Here is a 22,922-nt window from a genome sequence, read left to right as displayed (position 1 = left end):
GGGTTCAGAACTCCACTCAGGCCCTGGAGTCCCTCTACTCAGACTGGGGATTTTGTTTGGAAGCACGCCGTTTGTTTGTGTGAATGTAATGACTTTGTGTACAGGCTGATTTCTTTCTTTCCTGAGCTCCCTCCGGGTGGAAACAGTTCACCTCAACCGGTGACCTGCGGCAGTGGAAGGGATCGGTTCTCCGCCGCACCGGGCACTGAGGCCCTCCCTGACCGGGGATAAATGAGGGTAGCAAGAGTATCCCTGCACCGTGTGGTGGCTGGAAGGCTCTCAAGCTCCTCTTCTGTCACTCTACTTTTTCCTCTCTCTTTCCATTCTCTCTGTCATGCCACTCTTGGAGAACCTGGCTGTGCTGCAAAAGCCAGCCAGAAATTTCATACTCTTATCTCCTCCATAAAATGCAAGGACAAGTTTCTCCCCTTCCCTTCACTTTGCTATTCCACAAGCCTCATTTTCAGGGGCTCCATTCTGTTCCTGGGCCTTGGATTTAAAGAGGGAATAGGATTGGACATTGGCAACAAGGTCTCTGGCCCCTCAAACAGCCCCTTGGGGTGCATTTTGGTTAATTGAAAAGCATACAGTTGTAAGCCCATGACTAGGAAAAAGAGGATCTTTTACCATAATACTATCTGGACCCAATACCATCTGGGCCACAATGAATTCTGGCCTGAAGATGGGGTTACTTGGTTACACTTGCAGTTGTTAGAAGAAAAACATCCACTCTCCTGGTGCCCACCATTTTCTACACTGTATTTTGGTAATCTCTGGCCAGCTCTTCTCTCCCCAGCTAGCTGAAAGCTCCATGGGGGCAAATATGAACTTTTTTGAACAACCACAACCCTTGCACAGCACCTCACATAGTAGGTGCTCAAGTTATGCAGCATTTTACATGCACGCTTCCCATGGAACCCAACAGTTACCCGTGCTCAGGTTACCCGTGCTCAAGGTCTCTGCCTGCAGGGGACGACCACTTTCCCATTTATCAGTAATAGCACCTTCCTCTCCTTTTGACCACCTCTCCTGCAATCTCAGATGATCATGACCGCCACAGCAATCAGCTAAGTGTGGGCACATGGCCCAATCTGGGCCAATAAAAAACAGTCTCAGAATTGTCACTCTTTCCACTGGGGTGGTTAAGCTGGTATCAGACATCAGTTTAGAAATGTTAGAGAAAACCTGCCTTAAAATGAAGTCTATACAATGTGAATATAAATAACACTACTGAAGTGTACGTTTAAAAATGGCTTAGATGGTAAATTTTATGTTGTATGGGGCTTTTTTGCTGCAATTTAAACATTTTTTAAATAAAAGCTTCAAGGCCAAAACCAAAAAGCTCAAAAAATAAAAACAATCTGTAAGAAACAAAGAAGGGATATAGCATTGTTAGCCATACTAGAAACTAATGCTGTACAGAAAAACAACTCTATTTGCATCAGGTTACTTTTTTTTAAGACAGGAAAAATACTGAATAAAATAAACTCTTAGTCACGAAAAAAATGAAATCCATGCAAAGAAAAGGTAAGACATGATGGAGAAGGGTGGATTTCTAAAGAGACTGAGTACCTAGATCCAGCTTTGCCTGAAGCTCTACCTGCTGGAACTTTCCAGTGTATGAGCGCCATTAAATACCTCCCATGTCTTCTCCCTTCCTCCCTCCCTCTCTCCCTTCCTCCCTCCTGCTGTCCCTTTTTTTGACACTTGCAGCTAATATAGACCTGACTAGAGAGTGCTGTCCTTCTGAACTATTGTTTCTCCATGGGGAGAATCAATGTCTGTCTCGTCTTTGTGCCCACACGGTACTTTAGGTACTTTACATGTGAAGACGAACTTACTGAAGGAATGTATAATAGAAGAATCCTCAACTGTTTCCTGCCCTATAAGCCCCAACATCCACGTAATGACCAAGTCCTCAAACCTTCCCTTCCTCTCTTCCTACTACTTTATATCAGGTTTTATGTCTTGAGCGGATGACTATATTGGCCTCCTAACTGGCCTCCCTGCCTCCAGTCTCACTTTAATCCCCAGGGGGATCCTTCTAAAACTCTCCAGGGGTCCATACTGCTACAGGATAAGGTCCAACCTCTGGAGGCTCCATACCAGGCCCTCCTGGTATCAGTTCTCCAGCCTCATCTCTCGCCTTACCTGCCACATCCACACCCGACCTCCTGCTCCCAACTGCTTGGTTGTAGGATGCCTTCTTGACTCGCTCAAGTTGTTCGTCCTGCGTGGAGTGTATCCACCCCACCAAGTCTACCCAAAATTACTGTTCACATTCTGACCTAGTAAATGCTACCTCCTCTACAAAGCCCTTCCTGATAGTCCCTGGTATAACCAAACATTCCTCCTTTAAGCCCCAGTCTACACATATTCCTAACTCACCATTTCTTATACTTATTTGTTCATATGTTTCCCCAGACTGTAGACTCCTTCAAGACATCAACCTAATCGTGCTTACTTTTCTACCCCCTGGCACACAGTAGGTACTGGACAAGCATTTGCTGGCTGGATGAAAAAACACAAGCCTGGTCATGTCTGACAGAAAACAAAGTGCTCTGCAAATACAAGGTAAGGAATTATTGTTTTTCTTAGCCACATTCCCATGCACACAGATTCAGTGACCTTGTCCTTTGCCAGGCTGGGGTGTGACCAGATCCAAAGTTCGGGTGCCTTGGCCTGGAGGAAGGCGGGCACAGAACATGAAGGTCCTTGCTCAACACAAAGACCCAGGTGCCTGGGTCACCGCGTGTCAACGTGCCTCCTGCCAAATGACTCACAACCAGGAGGGGGAGGATCCTCATTCCAGAGGACTAAAGGGGGAAGAGGAACCGAGAAAGAATCAAGGAGGCAGGCCTCATTGCTCACTGCCAGAGCTGGGCCAGCCCCTGCTCCCTAGACATGCAGCCTATCCACCCTGCAAGAAGGTGGGGCGAACCTATGAACTGTTGAGAGGCCTGGCCCAGGAGACCAACCGCACATGGCAGGGCACAGCCAATTCCAGGGGACATAGAGTGGATCTGTTTCAACACAGCTGCCCTGTGGTCCCCAGAGAGATGTGCTGAGACTGGGCTCCCTCCTGCCACACCTCTGGGTCCAGCACTGGAATGGGTGATGCCAGCTGCTGTCAAGTTCAAGCTGCCAGTTCCAAGCCTCCAGAGGGCTGGCCACTGCAAAGCTGTGAATTCAGGAAAAATGGTCTGTGGGGCTTCCACCTTCCCCATGTGGCATTTGTTCCTTCCACTCTCAGCAGGGACCTCCCCACCATGCTTCTCCAAGAACCTCAAATCCCATCCTCCTTGAAAGCTCAAAGTAGGCCAGGCAAAGTGGCCCACATCTGTAATCCCAGCACACTGGGAAGCCCAGGCAGGCGACTGCTTGAGCTTAGGAGTTTGAGACCAGCCTGGGAATGTGGTGAAACCCTGTCTCCCCAAAAATAGAAAAAATTAGCTGGGCTTGGTGGTGCACACTTGTGACTCTAGCTACTCAGAAGACAGAGGTGGGAGAATCGCTTGAGCCCGGGAGGCGGAGGCTGCAGTGAGCCAAGATTACGCCACCGCACTCCAGCTGGGTGACAGAACAAGACCCCATCTCAATTTAAAAAAAAGCTCAAAGCAAAGCCACCTCTTCTCTGAAACTCTGCCAGGTAGAGTTAAGCCTCCCTGTGTCTAAACCACTTGAACAGTTTGGCTGCATCTCCTATGTATGTGCCTTTTTCCTTCATTGTCATCATCCTCTCTACCCATTTCTGATTATCTTTGCACCGCAGTGATGGCCAGGGCCTGGTGTTTAGGAAGCATGCAGATGGATGCGTAGATGAATGAGCGTATTCACATAGCCAAGTGTACGGCCCAAAGGAGTTCCTCCCTCTCCACTTAAAAAATATTTCCTGGGCCAGGTGTGGTGGCTCATGCCTGTAATCCCAGCACTTTGGGAGGCCGAGGCAGACAGATCACGAGGTCAGGAGATCGAGACCATCCTGGCCAGCATAGTGAAACCCCATCTCTACTAAAAATACAAAAATTAGCTGGGCATGGTGGCACATGCCTGTGAATCCCAGCTACTCGGGAGGCTGAGGCAGGAGAATTGCTTGGACCAAGGAGTCAGAGGTTGCAGTGAGCTGAGATTGCTCCACAGCACTCCAGTGTGGGTGACAGAGCAAGACTCCGTCTCAAAAAAAAAAAAAAAAAAATTCTTGGAGAATTCATAAACAAATTGTGGTATAGTTATATAATGGAATACTACTCAGATTTTTTTTTTAAAACTCATATACACATAACACAAATGAATTACTTAAAAATTACATTGTGCAAAAGAAACCAGACATTTAAAAAATACATGCGGTATGATTTCATTTATTCAAAAGAGTAAATTAATCTATACCAGTAGAAAATAAGGCCAGGAGTGGTGGCCCACGTCTGTAATCCCAGCACTGTGGGAGCTGAGGCAGGGGATCAGTTGAGCCCAGAAGTTTGAGACCAGCCTGGGCAACATAGCAAGACTTTATCTCTTTAAAAAAAAAAAGCAAAAACAAAACAGTGGTTGCCTGGGGTGGAGACCAATTAGAAAAGAGCCCAAGCGGACTTTCTGTGGTGATAGAAATGTTCCGTATCTTTGTTACAGTACTGGTCACATGGATATTTAAACTGGTCCAATTCATGAAATTATATAGTTAAGATTTGTACATCTCACTACATGAAAATTTATCTAAAAATAATGGAGATAATGCCTTTTTGAAGGGAGCTGTCATGACTCAGAGAAACAAAAGTTCAAAGTACAGGGGTACATTCACTGAGGTGGTCCTCTGTAAAGCAATTTCCAACATACACAGGGCCAAAAAGTTTCTGGAGCTGGCAGTGGCTTTTCCTAAGCAAGGTCACAGTCCAGTCACCCAGTTCTGCCCATAAAAAGGGGCAGGCAACCTTGTATGTGTCCCCTGGTTGATAAGGTCTATTTTCCTGCCCACAAACATCTGATTGGAAGACCACCCAGGGACTCCAGGTTTGGGTTGCTTTACCCTCTGCCCCGTGAGTGCCTCTGCACAAGCGGCCAGACCGCAGCACTCAATCCAGGATAAAGGTGGGCTGCCCTGAGCCCAGTCCTTGAGGCATCGGAGGGTTGTAACGCAGCCCTGCGGGGCAGGCACTGCCTTGTGATTCCCACCAGCAAGGGCCTTTCTGTGCCAACACCCAGCTCTAGGAGAGGTCCCTTGCAAGAGGAGGACTTGCTTTTTCATTAACTCAGAACTTTCGATTTGGAGCCAAGCTGATCCTGGCACAGCCTCAGACCCAACACCAGGCTGGTCCCAGCTCCTTCAGTCTGAATGACTCATCACATCCCAGGCAGCCACCCTTCCAAGAAGCCCCACCCTTGGAGCCCTGGAGCTTTGGGCCCTGGATGCAGAGGTAGAAAACAGAAAACTTCCTCAGCAACAGAACCCCTTCCCTCCCACCTACCCAGCCTGTCAAAAGGGCGCAGGTACAGCTGCAGCATCCACGGACGATGAATCCCAGACTTGGGTACCCTGCAGCCAGGGGAAGAAGGGAAAAAATGCAATTCACTCAGTTCTCAGGGGAAAACTGGAAGGCCAGGTAGGAAAGAACCCTCACAGATCACTCTGTTAAAATTAGAACATTTAAAAATAGGATTACCATATGATCCAGCAATTCCACTTCCAGGTGTACACCCAAAAGAATAGAAAGCAGGGTCTCAAAGAGATATCAGTCCACTAGCATTCATAGCAGCATTATTCACAATGGTTAAAATGTAGAAGCAACCCAAGTGTCCATTGACAGATGAACGGATAAACAAAATGTCATATATACATACGTACAATACAATATCATTCAGCCTTCAGAAGGAAGGAAATTCTGACACATGCTACAATATGGATAAGCCTTGAGGACATTTTACTAAGTGAAATAAGCCAGACACAAAAAGGCAAATACTGTATGAGTCCTCTTACACGAAGTACTTGCATAATCAAATTCATAAAAACAGAAAATAGAAGAGTGGTTGCCAGGGGTTAGGGGAGGAGGGAACGGGGCGTTGCTGTTTCATGGGCATAGAATTTCGATTTCACAAGGTAAAAGAATTCTGGAGATTGGTTGCACAATAATGCAAATGTTAAAGAGTTCAGGAGATTGGTTGCACAACAATGTCTCAGTACCGAACTGAACACTTAAAAGTGGTTAAGATGGTCAATTCTATGGTATGTATATTTAACACTGTTTTTTTTGTTTGTTTGTTTTTTGTTTTTTTTTTTTTTGAGACAGAATCTTGCTCTGTCCACTCAGGCTGGAGTGCAGTGGCTCAATCTCAGCTCACTGCAACCTTCACCTCCTGGGTTCAAGCAATTCTCCTGTCTCAGCCTCCTGAGTAGCTGGAATTACAGGCACATACCACCATGCCTGGCTAATTTTTATATTTTTAGTAGAGACAGGGTTTCACCATGTTGGCCAGGCTGGTCTTCAACTCCTGACCTCAGGTGATCCACCCACCTCGGCCTCCCAAAGTGCTGGGATTATAGGCGGGAGCCACCTTGCCCAGCCAACACAATTTTTTAACGGAAAAAACAAAAAAACAGGCAATTTGGCTTCTGTATCAAAGTCTCCAAAAAATGTATACTCTATGATTCAGTAATTCTACTTTCTAGGAATTTATCTTAAAAAAAAAAAAAAAAGAAAAGAAAAAGCGGGGGGCGGTGACTCACACCCATAACCCCAGCACTTTGGGAGGGTGAGGTGGGAGAATTGCTTGAGCCCAGGAGTTCAGGACCAGCCCTGGCAACACAGACCCCATCTCCACCAAAAAAAAAAAAAAAAAAAAGAAAAAAAAAAAAAATTTAGCTTCAAGAATATCTTTTTAATTTTTTTTAAAAAAAAAAAAAAAAAAAAAAAAGATTTATCATACGGGTCCAATGATGGGACTTCACAAAATTATGATAGGACATTACAATGAAATGCTATGAGGTTACTTACAGTGACATAGAGGTGTATTGAAAAACGACTCATGAAATACTAACTTCTCTGTCGCCCAGGCTGGAGTGCAGTGGCCGGATCTCAGCTCACTGCAAGCTCCGCCTCCCGGGTTCACACCATTCTCCTGCCTCAGCCTCCCGAGTAGCTGGGACTACAGGCGCCCGCCACCTCGCCCGGCTAGTTTTTTTTTTTTGTATTTTTTAGTAGAGACGGGGTTTCACCGTGTTAGCCAGGATGGTCTCGATCTCCTGACCTCGTGATCCACCCGTCTCGGCCTCCCAAAGTGCTGGGATTACAGGCTTGAGCCACCGCGCCCGGCCATGAACTTACATTTTAAAAGCACGTGTAAGCCTATAGGGAAAAAAAGACTGGAAGGATATACCTCAAAATGTTCAGAGAGTGCTAAGTCTGTTTCCGCAAATACAAAATGGAGTTACTAATAAGGCCTAGCTCGTAATGTAGCCATGATCATTAAATTAGATGAAATAGTATAAAGCATAGAAAGTATGCTGGCTGGGCGCAGTGGCTCACACCTGTAATCCCAACACTTTGGGAGGCTGAGGTAGGAGGATTATCTGAGGTCGAGAGTTCGAGAACAGCCTGACCAACATCTCTACTAAAAATACAAAATTAGTCAGGCATGGTGGCGCATGCCTGTAATCCCAGTTGAGGCAGCAGAATTGCTTGAACCCAGGAGGTGGAGGTTGCGGTGAGCTGAGATCACGCCACTGCACTCTAGCCTGGGCAACACAGCGAGACTCCATCTCAAAGAAAAAAAAAAAAAGTATGCACTTAGAAAATATTTTCAAGTGATGCTCACAATAACCTCTTAGGTAGGGGTTTAACCCTTCTCCAGAGTTACAAATAAAAAATCTAGGCGGGACATCTGGTGGCTTACGCCTGTAATCCCAGTACTTTTGGAAGCTGAGGCGGGTGGATCACTTGAGGTCAGGAGTTCAAGACCAGCCTGGCTAACATGGCAAAACACCATCTCTACTAAAAATACAAAAAATTAGCTGGACGTGGTGGTACGCGCCTGTAATTCCAGTTATTCTGGAGGCCAAGGCAGGAGAATTGTTTGAAGCCGGGAGGCAGAGGTTGCAGTAAGCCAAAATCGTATCATTGGCACTCCAGCCCGGGTGACAGAGCAAGACTATCTAAACAAACAAACAAAAAAATTTGAATCCAGGGAAAACTGATTAATTCCAAGACCCCTCAGCTAAAAGCACCAGTGTCAACTAGATCCAGGTTTCTGGCTGGATGAGGCCTGATCCCCTAGCAGCCTGCTCCTCCTTCGGCATCTGGAAGCCAGCCTCTCACCTGGGGCCAGGACAGCAGTGCCACAAGGACTGAGCTCCTGTCCGTGTGAGGCACACAGCCCACACCCCTTGGAGAGGGAAGCCAAAATCAACAGTGAATTCCCGCCATACCAGGGCTAAAAACACAAAAACCAAATATGCTATCATATCCTGTCCTGGAAGCAGCGTAGTGTTCTTTCTTTTTTAAAAGTTGTAATCAGAGACACAATTCCAGGTGACAGCAGAATAGCTTGGGGTTACACTGACAAAAAAGAAGAGTAAAAAAAGAAGCCCACCTTCAAGGGGCTGGGAGAAGAGAATCTGCAGATCATAATCCTTCCAGCTGCTGAGGGCATTTCACCTTTTTTGACTTTGCACAGCAGCTTCACCACCTAGCATGTCACTGCAATGCAGAATTCCTGTGTACTAGGGTCAGGGCACCAGGACCTCCCTGGTGCTGAGTGTGAGGTAAAGGATAACACATGCCAGCCAGGCTGACACTGGGGGCAGGACAGGTTCTCAAGAGGCCTGCGCTCTTATCTGTGGAGCCACAATGAACCCTAAATTAGGCACCAATGACTAAAGTCTGCCAGGCTCAAGGTAGAATGAATGGCTGGAGAAATATGAGTCACTCTCCACGCCATTGGCACACTGAGCTAGGGCTGGAGAAATGGAAGAGACCCACCGGAGCTTGGGGAGGCTGAACCGGCTAAGGCTGGAGATGTCCAAAGAGCAGGCCCCAAAACATCCTGGAAGCCAATCAAAGCCAGTGAATAACCCTCGGAGCTCAGACCAACAAAAAAGTGGGTGATTCATTACCTTGGATCCACAAAGGCTTCATCCTAGTCTAGGGCCCAGACTCCCCAGCTCCAGACCCTAGAGAAGATTGCCCCAGACAGCGTGCTGACCACAGACGGCGTGCTGACCCATAGGTGAGCCTGATTTGAGGGAGAACAGGCTGTGCTGCACCTCACGGTGTGGTGACCCGCAGCCAAAGTTCTAGAACCCCAGTAAAGAGAGACACCCTGAGCCTTACCGTGAACTCTCTGCTCTGGGCCTTCTTGTGGAGCCCACCTGGCCCTCACGCTCATTCCCAATCCATCCCACACACACCTCCTCTTGGCTCCAAGAATTATGATTACACTGCACCTCCAAACAAGCCACCTCCCCTTGTTTCCCCCTGGGGCTTCCCTTTGGCCTTCCCTCGCTGGAAGGCACCTCTTCCACTCAACTGTCGGTGATTCATCCTCAAGTTCAGGCTCACCACCCAGCTCACCTGTGAAGGCCCCACAACTAGCTGGATCTCACCTGCCTCTGCAAGAGTGCTTCAATCGAACAAGCCCGAATGCTGGAGTCAGAGAGAGCGACGTCCACAGTCTGACCCTTCCACTACTGGTGTACCCTGAGGTGAATCATGGCTGCCTGCACTCTGGTGCTCTGCCTCCATGCCTTTCACCTACTTTCATAACCGTACCCTGGTTTTCCTTTGAGGAATCATTCTTGCATCTCAGTCCACAGGATTCGGGTGGGGGAAATCCCACCCCTGGTACCAGCTCAGTATCCTAGGTGCTGGGCACCACGATTGGCTCCAGGGTGGGCATGAGACCAAGCCACTTCCGCGAGAAGCTTCCCCAGGCACTCTCTCCTTCTGAGGTAGTGGGTGCCACGCTGCAAGAACCATGTACTCCTGGAGCTGCTGAGGACGACCTCAACAGACCTCGCTGAGCCCCCAGATTCAGCCATGCCTGATGCCATGCTGCTCCAACAACTTTCTAGTTACAAGGGGCCATAAATATCCAGTCTCTCCTCTTTTTTGTTGCTACTTTCCAACTAGTTGTAGTTGCATGTTTGTCATTACAACCATAAGTCTGGTTACGCAGAAACTGATCCCCAGAGGCATGGTGCCCGAGGGGACAATTCCTGAAATACAAAATTGGCTGGGCTGAGGTCAGGTGGGGCAGAGAGGACTTTGCCATCTCCCAGCTAAGAAACTGGAATTCCAGATACACAGCAGCAGCACCACCGGCTGGAATGCAGCCTATTTTGTCTTGAGGTGAGACACTGGGCATGTGGTAGAACACTTCAGGATACCGGCCTATGCCAGATGCTTCTTGGAGCCTATGCTAAGCCCTATAAAAATAAGCCTTACAAGCACCACTCCTCGCAGCCCCTCTGAATAGGAAAGTTTTGTCTATATAAAACAATGCAAGACAGCTGAGAGTGAAGTCAGGTAACTGGAGTTGAAAATTCCCTGTCCTTGCTGAAGGCAGTGCCAGAGGAGACAGGGGGACCAGACTCTATTAGGAGACAAGACTGGAAAGGCCTGAATCCTTCCCCATGCAAACCTCACATGGACCCCCTGCTGCAGCTCTCACTGCATTGCTAGAGAACCAGGGGTGGGTGCCTGAGAGGAGCCCCGAGGCCTGCTGCTGAGGGACAGACCCTCAAGGCCTGGATCTAGATCCATGGACTTAGAGTTAACACAATCTTTGGCTCTAGGTTCTCAGCCATGAAGATGATGCAATGCCAATTGCCCAAAGGCTTATTACTACAGAGTTTTAGGGAGCTGTAGAGGCAGACAGACCCCAAACCTGGCAAACAAGTCCTTGCACTGTTCAACCCATAAGGTAGGCTCAAGTGTTCCACTCCCATCAGGGGCTGGGCTGCCCAGAAGCAGTGGCCCAGAGGGGACTCTTCACAAATGGCCCTTTCTGGTGGCCAAAAGGCCAAGAGTCAAGGCAGAGCTTCCCACAGGACAAAACTAGGGACAGCCATATGGCCGAGACACCACGGCCAGGCAGGAAGTCTGCCACACTGCCCCAGCGAGCCATGGCAGGAGCAGCAGACCAGCCACTCTGGGGTCTTCCAAACAGCTGCTTCTCCTGGAGCTGCATCCCTCCAGGAGCACGCTTTGCTCACCCGCCTGCCACTCCCTCAAGGGAAGTGACCCTAACTTGGCATCCCCAGCAGGTGTTTGCTGAATCAACTGCTGACAAATTTTACTTCCTCCTGTGGGAGGCAGGCCAGGAGCCTTGGGGGATACAACTGCAAGAGGTCAGACGCTCGGCGGAAGGAACATACTGACCCCTAACTGGGGAGAATGGACGTGCATACTGGGCTGAGGTCCAAGTGAGCTGGGAGGAGGGAGACGATGCTGCAAGCTGAACAACTAAGGGAAGCTTCTGGCACAGGATGCACCTGAACTGTGTCAGAGGAGAACGTAAGGACACAGCTATGTGCAGAGTGAAGAAAAAAGGCAAGCACAATGTCCCAAGAAGAAGTGAAGGGAAGAACTTCATAGATTATATTGGATACCAGGAGCAGACCTCATTAGGCTGACAGGTGGGGCTTCAGGAAAGGAGAGAGGGAGACTGGTTGAGGGTACAAAAGAAATGAACACCTGTACTCAAGAGGCTTGGAATTCAGTGGAAGACAGGGCTCACAGCCATGAGCACATGGGGTCAAATGCAGAGGGTTCTGCCAAGGGAGTGGGCAGCACTGAAGACAGGCCATCCTAGAAGGGCCTTGAAAGCATTCTAGATTATTTTTGTTTTTTTGAGACGGAGTATTGTTCTGTCCACCCAGGCTGGAGTGCCTTGGTGTGATCTCGGCTCACTGCAACCTCCGCCTCCCAAGTAGCTGGGATTACAGGTGCATGCCACCATGACCAACTAATTTTTTGTACTTTTTTTTTTTTTTTTTTAAAGTACAGACAGGGTTTCACCATGTTGGCCAGGCTGGTCTCGAACTCCTAACCTTAAGTCATCCGCCCGCCTTGGCTTCCCAAAGTGCTAGGATTACAGGCATGAGCCACCGCATCCAGCTTAGATTACTTTTTATTATTTTTATTAATTTTAATTTAATTTAATTTAATTTTTTGAGACAGACTCTCACTCTGTCACCCAGGCTGGAGTGCAGTGGCATGATCTCGGCTTACTGCAAGCTCCGTCTCCCAGGTTCATGCCATTCTCCTGCCTCAGCCTCCCAAGTAGCTGGGATTACAGATGGCCACCAACACGCCTGGCTAATTTTTTGTATTTTTAGTAGAGACCAGGTTTCACCTGTGTTAGCCAAGATGGTCTCGATCTCCTGACCTCGTGATCCGCCCACCTCAGCCTCCCAAAGTGCTGGGATTACAGGCGTAAGCCACCGTGCCCGGCCTGATTATTTTTAATACAGAGTAAATGGATGATGTTCCCTCTTCACCAAACAAACAAGGATGGTAATGGAGCTATTTCATCTGAAGATATATCTGTCACCTGCACTTGGAGTTGGCTGGGAGCATTTCCTTTCCAGGGCCTTCCCCTGATCTGACATGGTTGGTCAGGGGTCAGTGGGCTGGCAGAAGTTACAAGGGGGCCATGGCAGGTCCTGGGGAATGGGGTAGGAGAGGGGTGGGCTTCCAGTCTAAACCAAGATGACTGATGTTACGTTGAAATATAAAAGCAAATTTTCTGAACAACTCATCCACAAACACCCATAAACGGCCCTGGGAAAGCAAATGCCAAGAAAATGACTGCAGGGCTTCACCAGGGCTGAAGGAGGCCCAGAGAGGAGAAAGTCCTCATCTGTGTGACCCATCTTAGAGGCAACCGTAATCTGCCTCCCAGCACCTCCTGCCTCCCGGCTCCTCTGTTACAGGTGGGACACAAGCTTTAGAGACATCCATCTGGCCAGCAATGCTACTTACAGGCTGCATGAACTTCCTCTGCTTCTTCATCCTCAAAATGGGCATAACAACCACCTCCCATTTACAGAGGAGAGATGAAGGTTAACAATCAGTCAACAAGGCTGGGCGTGGTGGCTCACATCTGTAATCCCAGCACTTTGGGAGGCTGAGGCGGGAGGATCACGAGCTCAGGAGATTGAGACCATCCTGGGTATCACGGTGAAACCCTGTTTCTACTAAAAAAATACAAAAACTTAGCTGGGCTGTAGTCCCAGCTACTCGGGAGGCTGAGGCAGGAGAATGGCGTGAACCCGGGAGGTGGAGCTTACAGTGAGCCGAGATTGCGCCACCGCACTCCAGCATGGGCGACAGAGTGAGACTCAGTCTCAAAAAACAACCAAACAAACAAACAAACAAAAAAATCAGTCAACAAATATTTATTAAACAAGTGTTCCAGGGCAGTGTCTCACCAACTGTAATGTGTGTGTACATCACCTGGGAACGTTATAAGGGGTAGATTCTGATTCAGTGGGTTTGGGGGGGCCCTGCAAGCTCCTGGGTGGTGCACATATGATCATCCCACCTCCCCCCATCCCCCTACATACACATACATCAGAGACATACATCAGAGGCTCAGCTTCCAGAGGGAGGGGTCTGCACCCCACGTTTCTGGGAATGCCATCAAACATCAGGTATACAAGAGGAGCTCAGGAAATTGGTACCTGGGAAATGAAGAACCAAACAGGGGATTCTGACAGGCAGGGGAGGCTCTGCCCGGGGCCACAGGTGACTTGGGAGCAGCTGGCCACAGGATAGGGCATTACTGAGTAACAGGTCAACATGACGACTTCTCTGCAGACAGGAGCAGCTGAAGGCAGGACCAGGGAAGAGGTGGTTTTTCTTCCAGAGCCTCCAGCAGGGCCCAGCCCACCTCCCAGGTTACCAAGAGGCCCTAAAATCCAGTCTCCTACTCCTGGCTGGACTTGGTCAGTCTGAGCACATGTGTGACTCAAATGTTACGGGACCAGGAGTGCTGGTGGCTGGGCACAGACCACCTGGACATGGAAACAACAGGTCTTCCCATGAAGTTGTCTTATTTTTCTATCTTAGTGGGGAACATGTGGTTTTTCTATTGTTTCTAAACAGACGTGACATGGACAATAACTCTTTTCCCCTCAGAGGAGGTGGAGGTCATGTACTCCCCTACACCTTATATACACAAATATGCATGTGATGTCTCTGCACTGGCTAATGAAAACCCAAGACTGCTGCAACTGCCTCTTCACTCAGGCTCCTGGGTTGACATCTAAAGCTTTCCCGGGAATCAGAACGCATCTTTGGGTGTAATACAAGGGTGCACATTTCAGAGGAAGGCCGGGCCTTTGTGAGTGACGCCTCACAGGGTCACAGTGCAAGTCCCTCTACTCTGATGGGGAAAGAGGGTGAGGGGAATGTGTTTTTATGTCTTTTGAGGGTGGGGGTGAAGAGACCCAGGGCCTGTTTCTGAATCCCCTAAAAAGAACAGCAGCTCCATGTTGGAATCACTCCACACTGGGGCCCCCACAGAGCCTCCCAGTCTGGCAAGCTCAGGCCTCCCTGTGACACACAGGCCCTGTCCTCCTCCTCCAGTCAGGTGTGCCTGAGACCCAGACTCCCCACCCCACTAGAGAGTACCACACAGAACCACAGAGCAGATTCCTGTGAAAAATGGCCAGTCAAGCCATGGCGTAACAGTCTGGCCAGGAGTGCTGAGTGTGGGTCAGTCTGGCTCCTGCAGGCAGCCCAGCATCAAATGGGGCCCAAGATCGAGTGGCTGTCTGGGACAGAGGACTCCAGTTCAAATACACGCTAACTGATGTCCTGGGCAAGCTGCTTCATTTTTGTCAGCCTCAGTTACCTCAACTGTAACATGAGGGGTTGGCCTGGATCACTTGATTCCTTTCATCCTAGGATTCTCAGCAACAGTATCACAAGCTCCAGCTGCCTGGGTTCAAATCCCGCCTCCGCCACTTCCTGTGAGACCTCGCATGAATCACCTCACTTCTTCCAACCTTAACTCCTCATCCGTGATATAGAATGAGGGGAACACCACCTCAGAGGGTTACAGAGGGGCCTCAACGAGGGTCTACCTGGCATGGAGGGGGGCTGAATAAATATCAGCATTCTGTGAACTCTGTGGCCCCTGCTGCCACCACCCTCATGCTCACAGATGGAGTCAGGACCAACGACCAGCATCCTCAGCCCCCGAAGGGTGTGGCCTCTACTCTGCATGGGAAGACCCACCAAATCCCCCAAACCCAGGCAGATCAACATCGTGCACACCCTGGTAGCCACGTGCATGGTCTCAAGCACACGCAGGGTCAGGCAAACCTCAGCATGCCGGGCAGCAGGCATGGTCACTGCAGCAGGACAGGGAGGAGGACAGGCAGAGAGGAGGCAGGCAAAGGGAAGGCCATGTGCAGTCACTGGGGAACGGGAGCTAGCACAGCCCGCGACCGAGCAGCCCGCGCCGGCAGCGCCCGGCTCCTTACCTCCCCTGCAGAACCTCTGACCACCGGGACTGTGTTTCCCCCAAGAAGCTGGAGGCATGCTAGAAAGAGGAGAGAGCAGGAGACAGGGGGCAATCCGTCCTGAGCCAGGCTCAGGAGAAAGTCCCAGAAAGGAAGCCCGAGGAAGGGGGTTCCGCTCAGGGCGTCCATGGCTGAAAGGGTTTCTAAGAGACCTAAAAGACCCAAATGCCAAATGCAGATCACCCCCAAGGCTGGCCTGTGCCAGAGGCGCAGAGCGGGGGATGAGAGAGCAAATGGAGAAGACCACCCATAGACCAGGCCGTCCCAGAAACGCACCTGCCCTCCCACCGGCTGGCGCTGGGTCCACCCACAGTGACCATCTTGCCAGGTTTCCTGGCATGGTGTGGACCCAATGGAAAAGGGATCCAAGGATCTGGGGTGGGCAAACCCCCTCAGGAAGTCCCACCAGCCAGAGTCAAGGAGGGTGTGCCCTCCACAGATGTCACGTCACAGTCACTCCTCCTGGGACCCAGGGGAGACAGGGGAAACTGAGTGTGTGTTGCAGGGGCCTTGGAGGACTCATATTCCAAGGCCAGAGTCAGAGCATGGAGGTTCTTGTACTGGCTCCACCATTAATCTGGGTAACTTTGGGCAAGTTATCCTCTCTGGGCCTCAGTTTCCCCACATATAAGATGGAGAGAATGTCCCTATCTATAATAGAGGGTGTCACATACTCTACAAATGTCAGGTACCAAATCCCCACTGAGCCACAGCCATCTTTTCTTTTTTTTTTTTTTTTTTGAGACGGAGTCTCGCTGTGTCACCCAGGCTGGAGTGCAGTGGCGCGATCTCGGCTCACTGCAAGCTCCGCCTCCCGGGTTTACGCCATTCTCCTGCCTCAGCCTCCGAGTAGCTGGGACTACAGGCGCCCACCACCACGCCCGGCTAGTTTTTTGTATTTTTAGTAGAGACGGGGTTTCACCATGTTAGCCAGGATGGTCTCGATCTCCTGACCTCGTGATCCACCCGCCTTGGCCTCCCAAAGTGCTGGGATTACAGGGTTGAGCCACCGCGCCCGGCCAACACAGCCATCTTTTCTAGACTTTTCTCTGGGGGTTGGTTTGTGCGGCACTAGGGAGATGATCAAACATCCAAGATTCCTGACAGCAGGCTGGGCAGAGGGGTTCCCGCAGCCAGGGATCCAGTGAAGAAGGAGCCTGAAGCACAAAGTTTGGGGTAGGATGACTTTAACACTGAACACATTTGGGGTCCTGTTAAATGGCATGGTTTCCCCAGCTGGGCTGTCCACAGCCCCCTCATGAAATTCCTACATCATTGATCTGTGTCCCTAAATCCCCTCCCGAGCACCCCTTGTCCCTGGAAGGCTGAGAGCTCCTCCAGGAACCGGTTCTGAACTGTTCATCACTGGGTCTCAGCCCCTGCTCCCTGGGCCACTCACGGCAGGTGCCCAACAAATAACTGAGGAGTAGCAGACTCCTACAGCGCCCAGCACCTGCTCTGGGGCCAGCGCCAGTCAGCAGAGCCAGCCTGCCAGTGAGAGGTCATACTTTGTAAACCTTTCTCAACCTGGCTACACAACTCCGCTGATGCCTCTTGGTCATGGTAACCCTGGGAGGGCAGGTATTACAACCATATCTTCCAAACAAGTAAACTGAGGCCAAAGAAAGTGAAGAGGTGATTGCCCAAGGGTACACAGTAGGGTAATCGTTGTTGACAGAGCCAGGGCGAGAATCTGAGTCTCCTGATGTCCCAGGCACCAGGCAATGTCAACATGGCCAGTTACTACCAGCATCCACATTGGACACCAGTACCAGGGCATGGGCACTACCGGGGTGAAGAATCTGGACACGAGCCCAGCAGGGCCCTGGGAGTCAGAGTGCAGTGAGCTGCACACAGTGGAGGGGAGCCCAGGCTGGCACTAACAGCTACCTTTGATGACAAAAGCCTCCGACAGCAGCCGCATCTGATACAGGGGCTTGTTCTCCATGGACACGTCATCGATCCCGGCCCGCGCGTACATGCTGATGGCATCTCGGTACGAGCCCTCCACGTAATGCAGTTTGCCCAGGATCAGCATGGCCTCACACATGTACTGTGGCTGAAAAGACAAGGACATGTTAGCAGCACCTCCCCGAAAGGCACCTTGGGGTGAACACCCCCCACTGAACCTTGACCCTGTTTGCCTCAGACCTTGCTCAGAATTCCCCCGCCCTCCTCCAGGAAGCCTTCCCTGATGCTTAAGCACATGATCCCCGCTCTCACCCATGGTCCATAGCCTACATCATGGCTCTCAAAGAAATTCTCATATGAGTTCCTAATTGTTTCAAATGTGTGCGTTTTATGTCCCCAGCAAGACTCCAGAGACCTTGCAGACTAGGCCCTGTCTTCCCTCTCCTGAAGCCCCCCAAAGACTGCAGCCCATGGGGGTCACGCAGAAGCTCAGGCATTTATTCTAAACACAAGTGGAGAGTCAGAGATGGAGCTAAGTTTTGTGGAGCCCCAGGCTTCTCATTTTGGGGGTCCTCTTGTGTACATGTATACGCAAATCATAATTAGGTAAAAGGCCTCAGAAACAGCCTGTAGGGGAGGCTTATGCCTTCCCCAACAGTGGTGGAGGGACAGATTGAGGAGGAGAGGGCCTGCTGCGTCACCATCCTCTTCCTATCAGAAATGGGTCAAAGTGCAGAATCACAGAGGCCAAGAGTGGCTGAATTTAAACCTGGTTTCTTTTCCCTCCTTTTTCAAAAGCTGCTTATATCTCAATCTCCACCCCACAGAGGAACTCTCAGGGCCTCCCTTAGGGCCTGCAGTGGTCTGGACAGCCCTGATCACCCCTACTCTGGCTTGGGCTCCTGTGCTGCTGCCTGAGGGAGGCTGTGCTGGCCCTGGGCTGTGCCATCCTGGCGCATGTGTTCTGATCTTGGACATGGCCCCAGTTCTCCTTGTGACCTCCCACCTCTTCAGGCCATTTGTTCTGGTCCGCTGCCTCTGATTCTGTCCTCAGCTGGCTCACAATGCCTACGGGCCAGGCCCTGGGCACTGCTCCTGCCACACAGGCACCAATCTGTCCATAAAGCTCCCCAAAGATGCAGCTCTGGTCCCACTCCTGGCATCTGTCACTGGCAGGAAGGTGCTGCCCCTGTCTCCCTGCAAAGAGGTAAGAGTCTGGGGTCCCTGTGACCCCAGGGCAAGCCTCCAGCACTCCTTACCATCTACTGCCCTCTCAGAAGCCAAGAGAAATGGAGCGTGGCACAGACAGGCTCCAGGGAAGCCAAATTCTCCTTCCCCACTCGTCCTTCTGGCTTTTGTGAGTCCACATTCCTCTTTTGCCTGTGCTTCCTCAGGTTCCCTTCACCCTAACCTAACCAGATCCTCTTCCATCCTTTGGGGACTTGCTCAGGCCCACCTTCTCCTGAAAGCCTCCCCGACTACCAGGGAGCTCCCTTCAGCTGAACTCCTCCAATGCCTCTACCAATGAGCCCATTCAGCCTCTGCACGCCTGACCTACTCTCTCTATTAATTAACTCTCCAAAGTTGAATCTTTTGAGGGGATTTGCTAGTCTCCTCAGATAGGCCACCCACTCCCTGGGCCAGGGCCACAGATGACACATCCCAGAGGTATGCAGCCTATAGTCCTTCCAGGCTGGGCAGTGACTCTGCGTTCCCTGCACTGGTCTCTAGCCATGGGCTCATTTCCTCCCTGCTCGGGCTGCGTCTTCCTCATGGGTGAGGGAGAGATAATAACACCTACTCCTCACCGCCTATCACAGCGATGCTGAGGACGTTAATAGGGTAAAGTCCAGAAAAGAGCTTTGAACTTTTCCTTTGGAAAAGAGCAAGATAAATACAGGGTATGTGTAATTATCATTATCCTGTACATGGAGACAAGGGCAGCGAGGCACAGAAGGACATTTCAGGCATGCTGATGGCGTGTGGCTAGCGGTGGTTCATGGAGGACCAGTGGCAGTTTACAACAGAGCTTCCACCAAGCTGGGGAAAAATTAGACAATGCAGGGCATGTTTTATAAAGCCACATTCACACTATTTAAAAAGATGCTCGGCCGGGCACGATGGCTCATGCCTATAATCCCGGCACTTTGGGAGGTCGAGGCAGGCAGATCACCTAAGGTCAGGAGTTTGATACCAGCCTGGACAACATGGTGAAAACCCGTCTCTACTAAAAATACAAAAATTAGCCGGGTGTGGTGGCACGCGCCTGTAACCCTAGCTACTCGGGAGGCTGAGGCAGAAGAATCACTTGAACCCGGGAGGCGGAGGTTGCAGTGAGCCGAGATCGTGCCACTGCATTCCAGCCTGGGGTGACAGAGCGAGACTCCGTCTCAAAAAAAAAAAAAACGGCTCTTAGTTCTGAAAGGATATCTACCTTGCCCTTCAATGCTAAGCTGTTTTTCTGTTATGGCACAGTAAGAGCAGAAGATGGTATCATTTTGCTGCTATTTCTTGCTTTTTAATGTCTTTACTTGGCAGCATGAAAAGTCCGCTGCCCTCCGTGGGACCCATGCCTGTGGATATGAAATGTTTTTGGTCTATCAGTCCAATAGTCAGGGAACGGAACCCTCACCCAGTGGGAGGGTGCCACGCAGGAGGTCGCTTTACCAGGGGAACAGTCCCCTCTACTGTGTGGATCAGTGCATCACCTACTCCTTTTGTGCCTCACTGTCCCTGTCAATAAAAAGGGAAAAAGGACTTCACGGAGATACCCAGGTATGAGGAAAGAACGGATGAGGAAATACTTCACAGACTAACGTGGGAACTATAAAAGTAGGGGTGTGATCACCATCCGTCACATGAATCCAACTTTCTTAGTCATTATTTTATTTCCACCCCAGTACTCTGGGAGGCAGCACCAAGAAGTGAGAGACAGCATTAGAGCATGGGCTGTAGACACCAAAGGCCTGGGTTGTCATCACTGTTCTTGGGTCTCAGAGATGGGGCTTGGCAGGGCACAGGGCCTCATGCCTATGATCCCAGCACTTTGGGAGGCCAAGGCAAGAGGATCGCTTGAAACCCGGAATCTGAGACCACCCCAACCAACACAGTAAGAACCCTGTCTCTACAAAAAATTGAAAAAGAAAACAAAAAGAAATGGGGCTAATAGTAAATACCATTGCAGAAGGTTCCTTGGAGGCCTACATGGGATGGTGCAAAGCCTCAACCTAGTGGAGAACAGAGTTTAGGACAAGTGGCTTGTTTTTGCTGATCTCCACACAACTGAGCTAGACCGGGTTTTAGAGATCAGGATCTTGCTCTGTCACCCAGACTGGAGTGCAGTGGCATGAACACAACTCACTGCAGCCTCAACCTCCTGGGCTCAAGTGACCCTCCAGCCTCAGTCTCTTGGGTAGCTGGGACCACAGATGCAAGCCACCATGCCCAGCTAATTAAAAAAAATTTTGGTAGAGATGGGGTCTCACCATGTTGCCCAGTCTGATCTCAAACTTCTGGCTCAAGCAATCCTCCCGCCTTAGCCTCCCAAAGTGCTAAGACTACAGGCGTAAGTCATAGGCCAGTTGGGACTATTTATCACTCAAATTACTTATTTGTTGACTGGAATTTTTACAATAAGCCTGAATCATGTTTATTTTTGAAACAATTTTTAAACATTTAACATTTAATTAAAGAGGTCTTGATGGGAAAAGCTTGAACCCCATCAATCTGGTCCAACCCTTTTGACCAGCAGATGATAAACTGGAAGGTCTGTGGGGTCAACGGACATGCTCACGGTCAGGCAGTTATTTTAACCCAATACAAACCTCCCAGTGCTACAATACCTGTCAAGGAGCCTAAAAGCAGTAACCTTAAACTTCTAGTACACACTCTCCTCTCCCCTGTCCCTTCCCGTTCCCTCCCTCACAGAATAAGCTCTGCACATCCTGGCCTGGTGTTCCAGTCTGCCCTTCCTAGCCCCAAAGTACCTTTACAACCTTGTCTAGATCCAGCCCCAGAAGGATCCAATTCTAGTACTACATTACCCGGAGTCTGCTCTCTGCTTACCCTCAAAGAGCATCCCCCTCAGACTTGCTTCCTCGTGGATAACACTCCTATCATGGTCCACCTTGGAGGAAGGCTATTTACTTACTGACAGGACTTATCTTCCCAAGAGACTTGCAGCCTCCTTGAGGGCAGGGTCCACACTAGATTTGTCTTGATTGCCCTCAGAGCGCACAACACAATGCCTTGCACACAGTACGTTGGAATAAAAGGTTTAAGGAAGTGAATATATTACTTTGGAATATCTCTTTAAAAATCAGTTGGGCGCAGTGCCTTACTCCTGTAATCCCAATGCTTTGGGAGGCTGAAGCAGGAGGATTGCTTGAGCCTAGGAGTTGGAGACCAGCCTGGGTAACACAGCAAGACCCTGAAGAAAATAAAGACAGACAGACAGACAGAAAGAAAGGGTGGGGGGGGGGGGAAGGAAGCAAGGAAGGAAGGGAAGGAAGAAGGGAGGGAGGGATCACTTCCTCTTTGAGTTTCTTTTTTTTTTTACCCCCTCCCCCTCCTCTTTGAGTTTCTAATGACATACCCATGCCACTATTATAGCTAAGGATACATTGTAATCTAGAACAGCCACAGCCTCAAACTTGGATGCACATATGAATCACCAGGAGAGCTTGTTAAAACGCAGATTCTAATTCTAATTGCATTTCTAACCAGCTCCAAAATGATGCCCACACTGCTTGTGGGTGGACCACATTTTGAACAGCAAAGTCCAGAGAAAGTTGTGACTATACTCCTTCTGGGAGGGAGAGGTGGGTCCTCTACTTCCCTCAGTGTCTTGTACTCAGTAAGTGCTTGATAAATGCACGTGGACTTTTTTCTTTTTGCATGTGGACTTAAATGGGCTTGCCCTGTTATGGAGCTCTTCTGTCCCTAGCCAACTCTGCATGTTTGCCTGTTTTTAACTAGGTCACAGGTTCCCTGAAGTTTTATTTCCCTGAGAGCCCCCTGACCCAAGGAGCCCAGAGGGCCAGGCACATATTTTTTTTCTTTTGAGTTGGAGTCTTGCTCTGTCGCCCAGGCTGGAGTGCAGTGGTGCAATCTCGGCTCACTGCAAGCTCCACCTCCCGGGTTCTCGCCATTCTCCTGCCTCAGCCTCCTGAGTAGCTGGGACTACAGGCGCCCACCACCATGCCCGGCTAATTTTTTTGTATTTTTAGTAGAGACGGGGTTTCACCGTGTTTGCCAGGATGGTCTTGATCTCCTACCTCGTGATCCGCCCGCCTCGGCCTCCCAAAGTGCTGGGATTATAGGCGTGAGCTACCGTGCCCGACGGGCCAGGCACATATTAAGTCAACCAAGCACTGTCCAACAGAAATATAATGTAAGCCACAAATGTGAACCACATGTGTAATTTAAAAATTTCTAGTAAGATTATTTTTAGTCACACTGAGAAAGGTAAAAGGTGAAATTAATTTTAATA

The 22,922-nt window shown here is 49.9% G+C and overlaps 1 protein-coding gene across 4 annotated transcripts in view; it reads right to left on the bottom strand.

Annotated features, from left to right (window-relative positions):
- The window catches only part of TTC7A (tetratricopeptide repeat domain 7A), a 159,331-nt gene that overhangs the window by 102,565 nt on the left and 33,844 nt on the right, over window positions 1–22,922 (bottom strand). For 3 of the 4 annotated variants that reach the window (XM_025405656.1, XM_025405658.1, XM_025405655.1), the window contains one exon: window positions 17,411–17,579. In XM_025405656.1, the coding sequence (XP_025261441.1) occupies window positions 17,411–17,579 (169 nt within the window). Of the gene's footprint in view, window positions 1–15,481; window positions 15,541–17,410; window positions 17,580–21,728; window positions 21,861–22,922 lie in introns of all 4 variants that reach the window. The other variant, XM_025405657.1, reaches the window with a different exon arrangement.

The sequence above is a fragment of the Theropithecus gelada genome, chromosome 13 (genome assembly GCF_003255815.1).
Source record: "Theropithecus gelada isolate Dixy chromosome 13, Tgel_1.0, whole genome shotgun sequence".
In the NCBI taxonomy this organism is placed as follows: domain Eukaryota; kingdom Metazoa; phylum Chordata; class Mammalia; order Primates; family Cercopithecidae; genus Theropithecus; species Theropithecus gelada.
The sequence above is the reverse complement of the archived record's forward strand: the minus strand, read 5'-3'. Positions and strand labels throughout refer to the sequence as shown.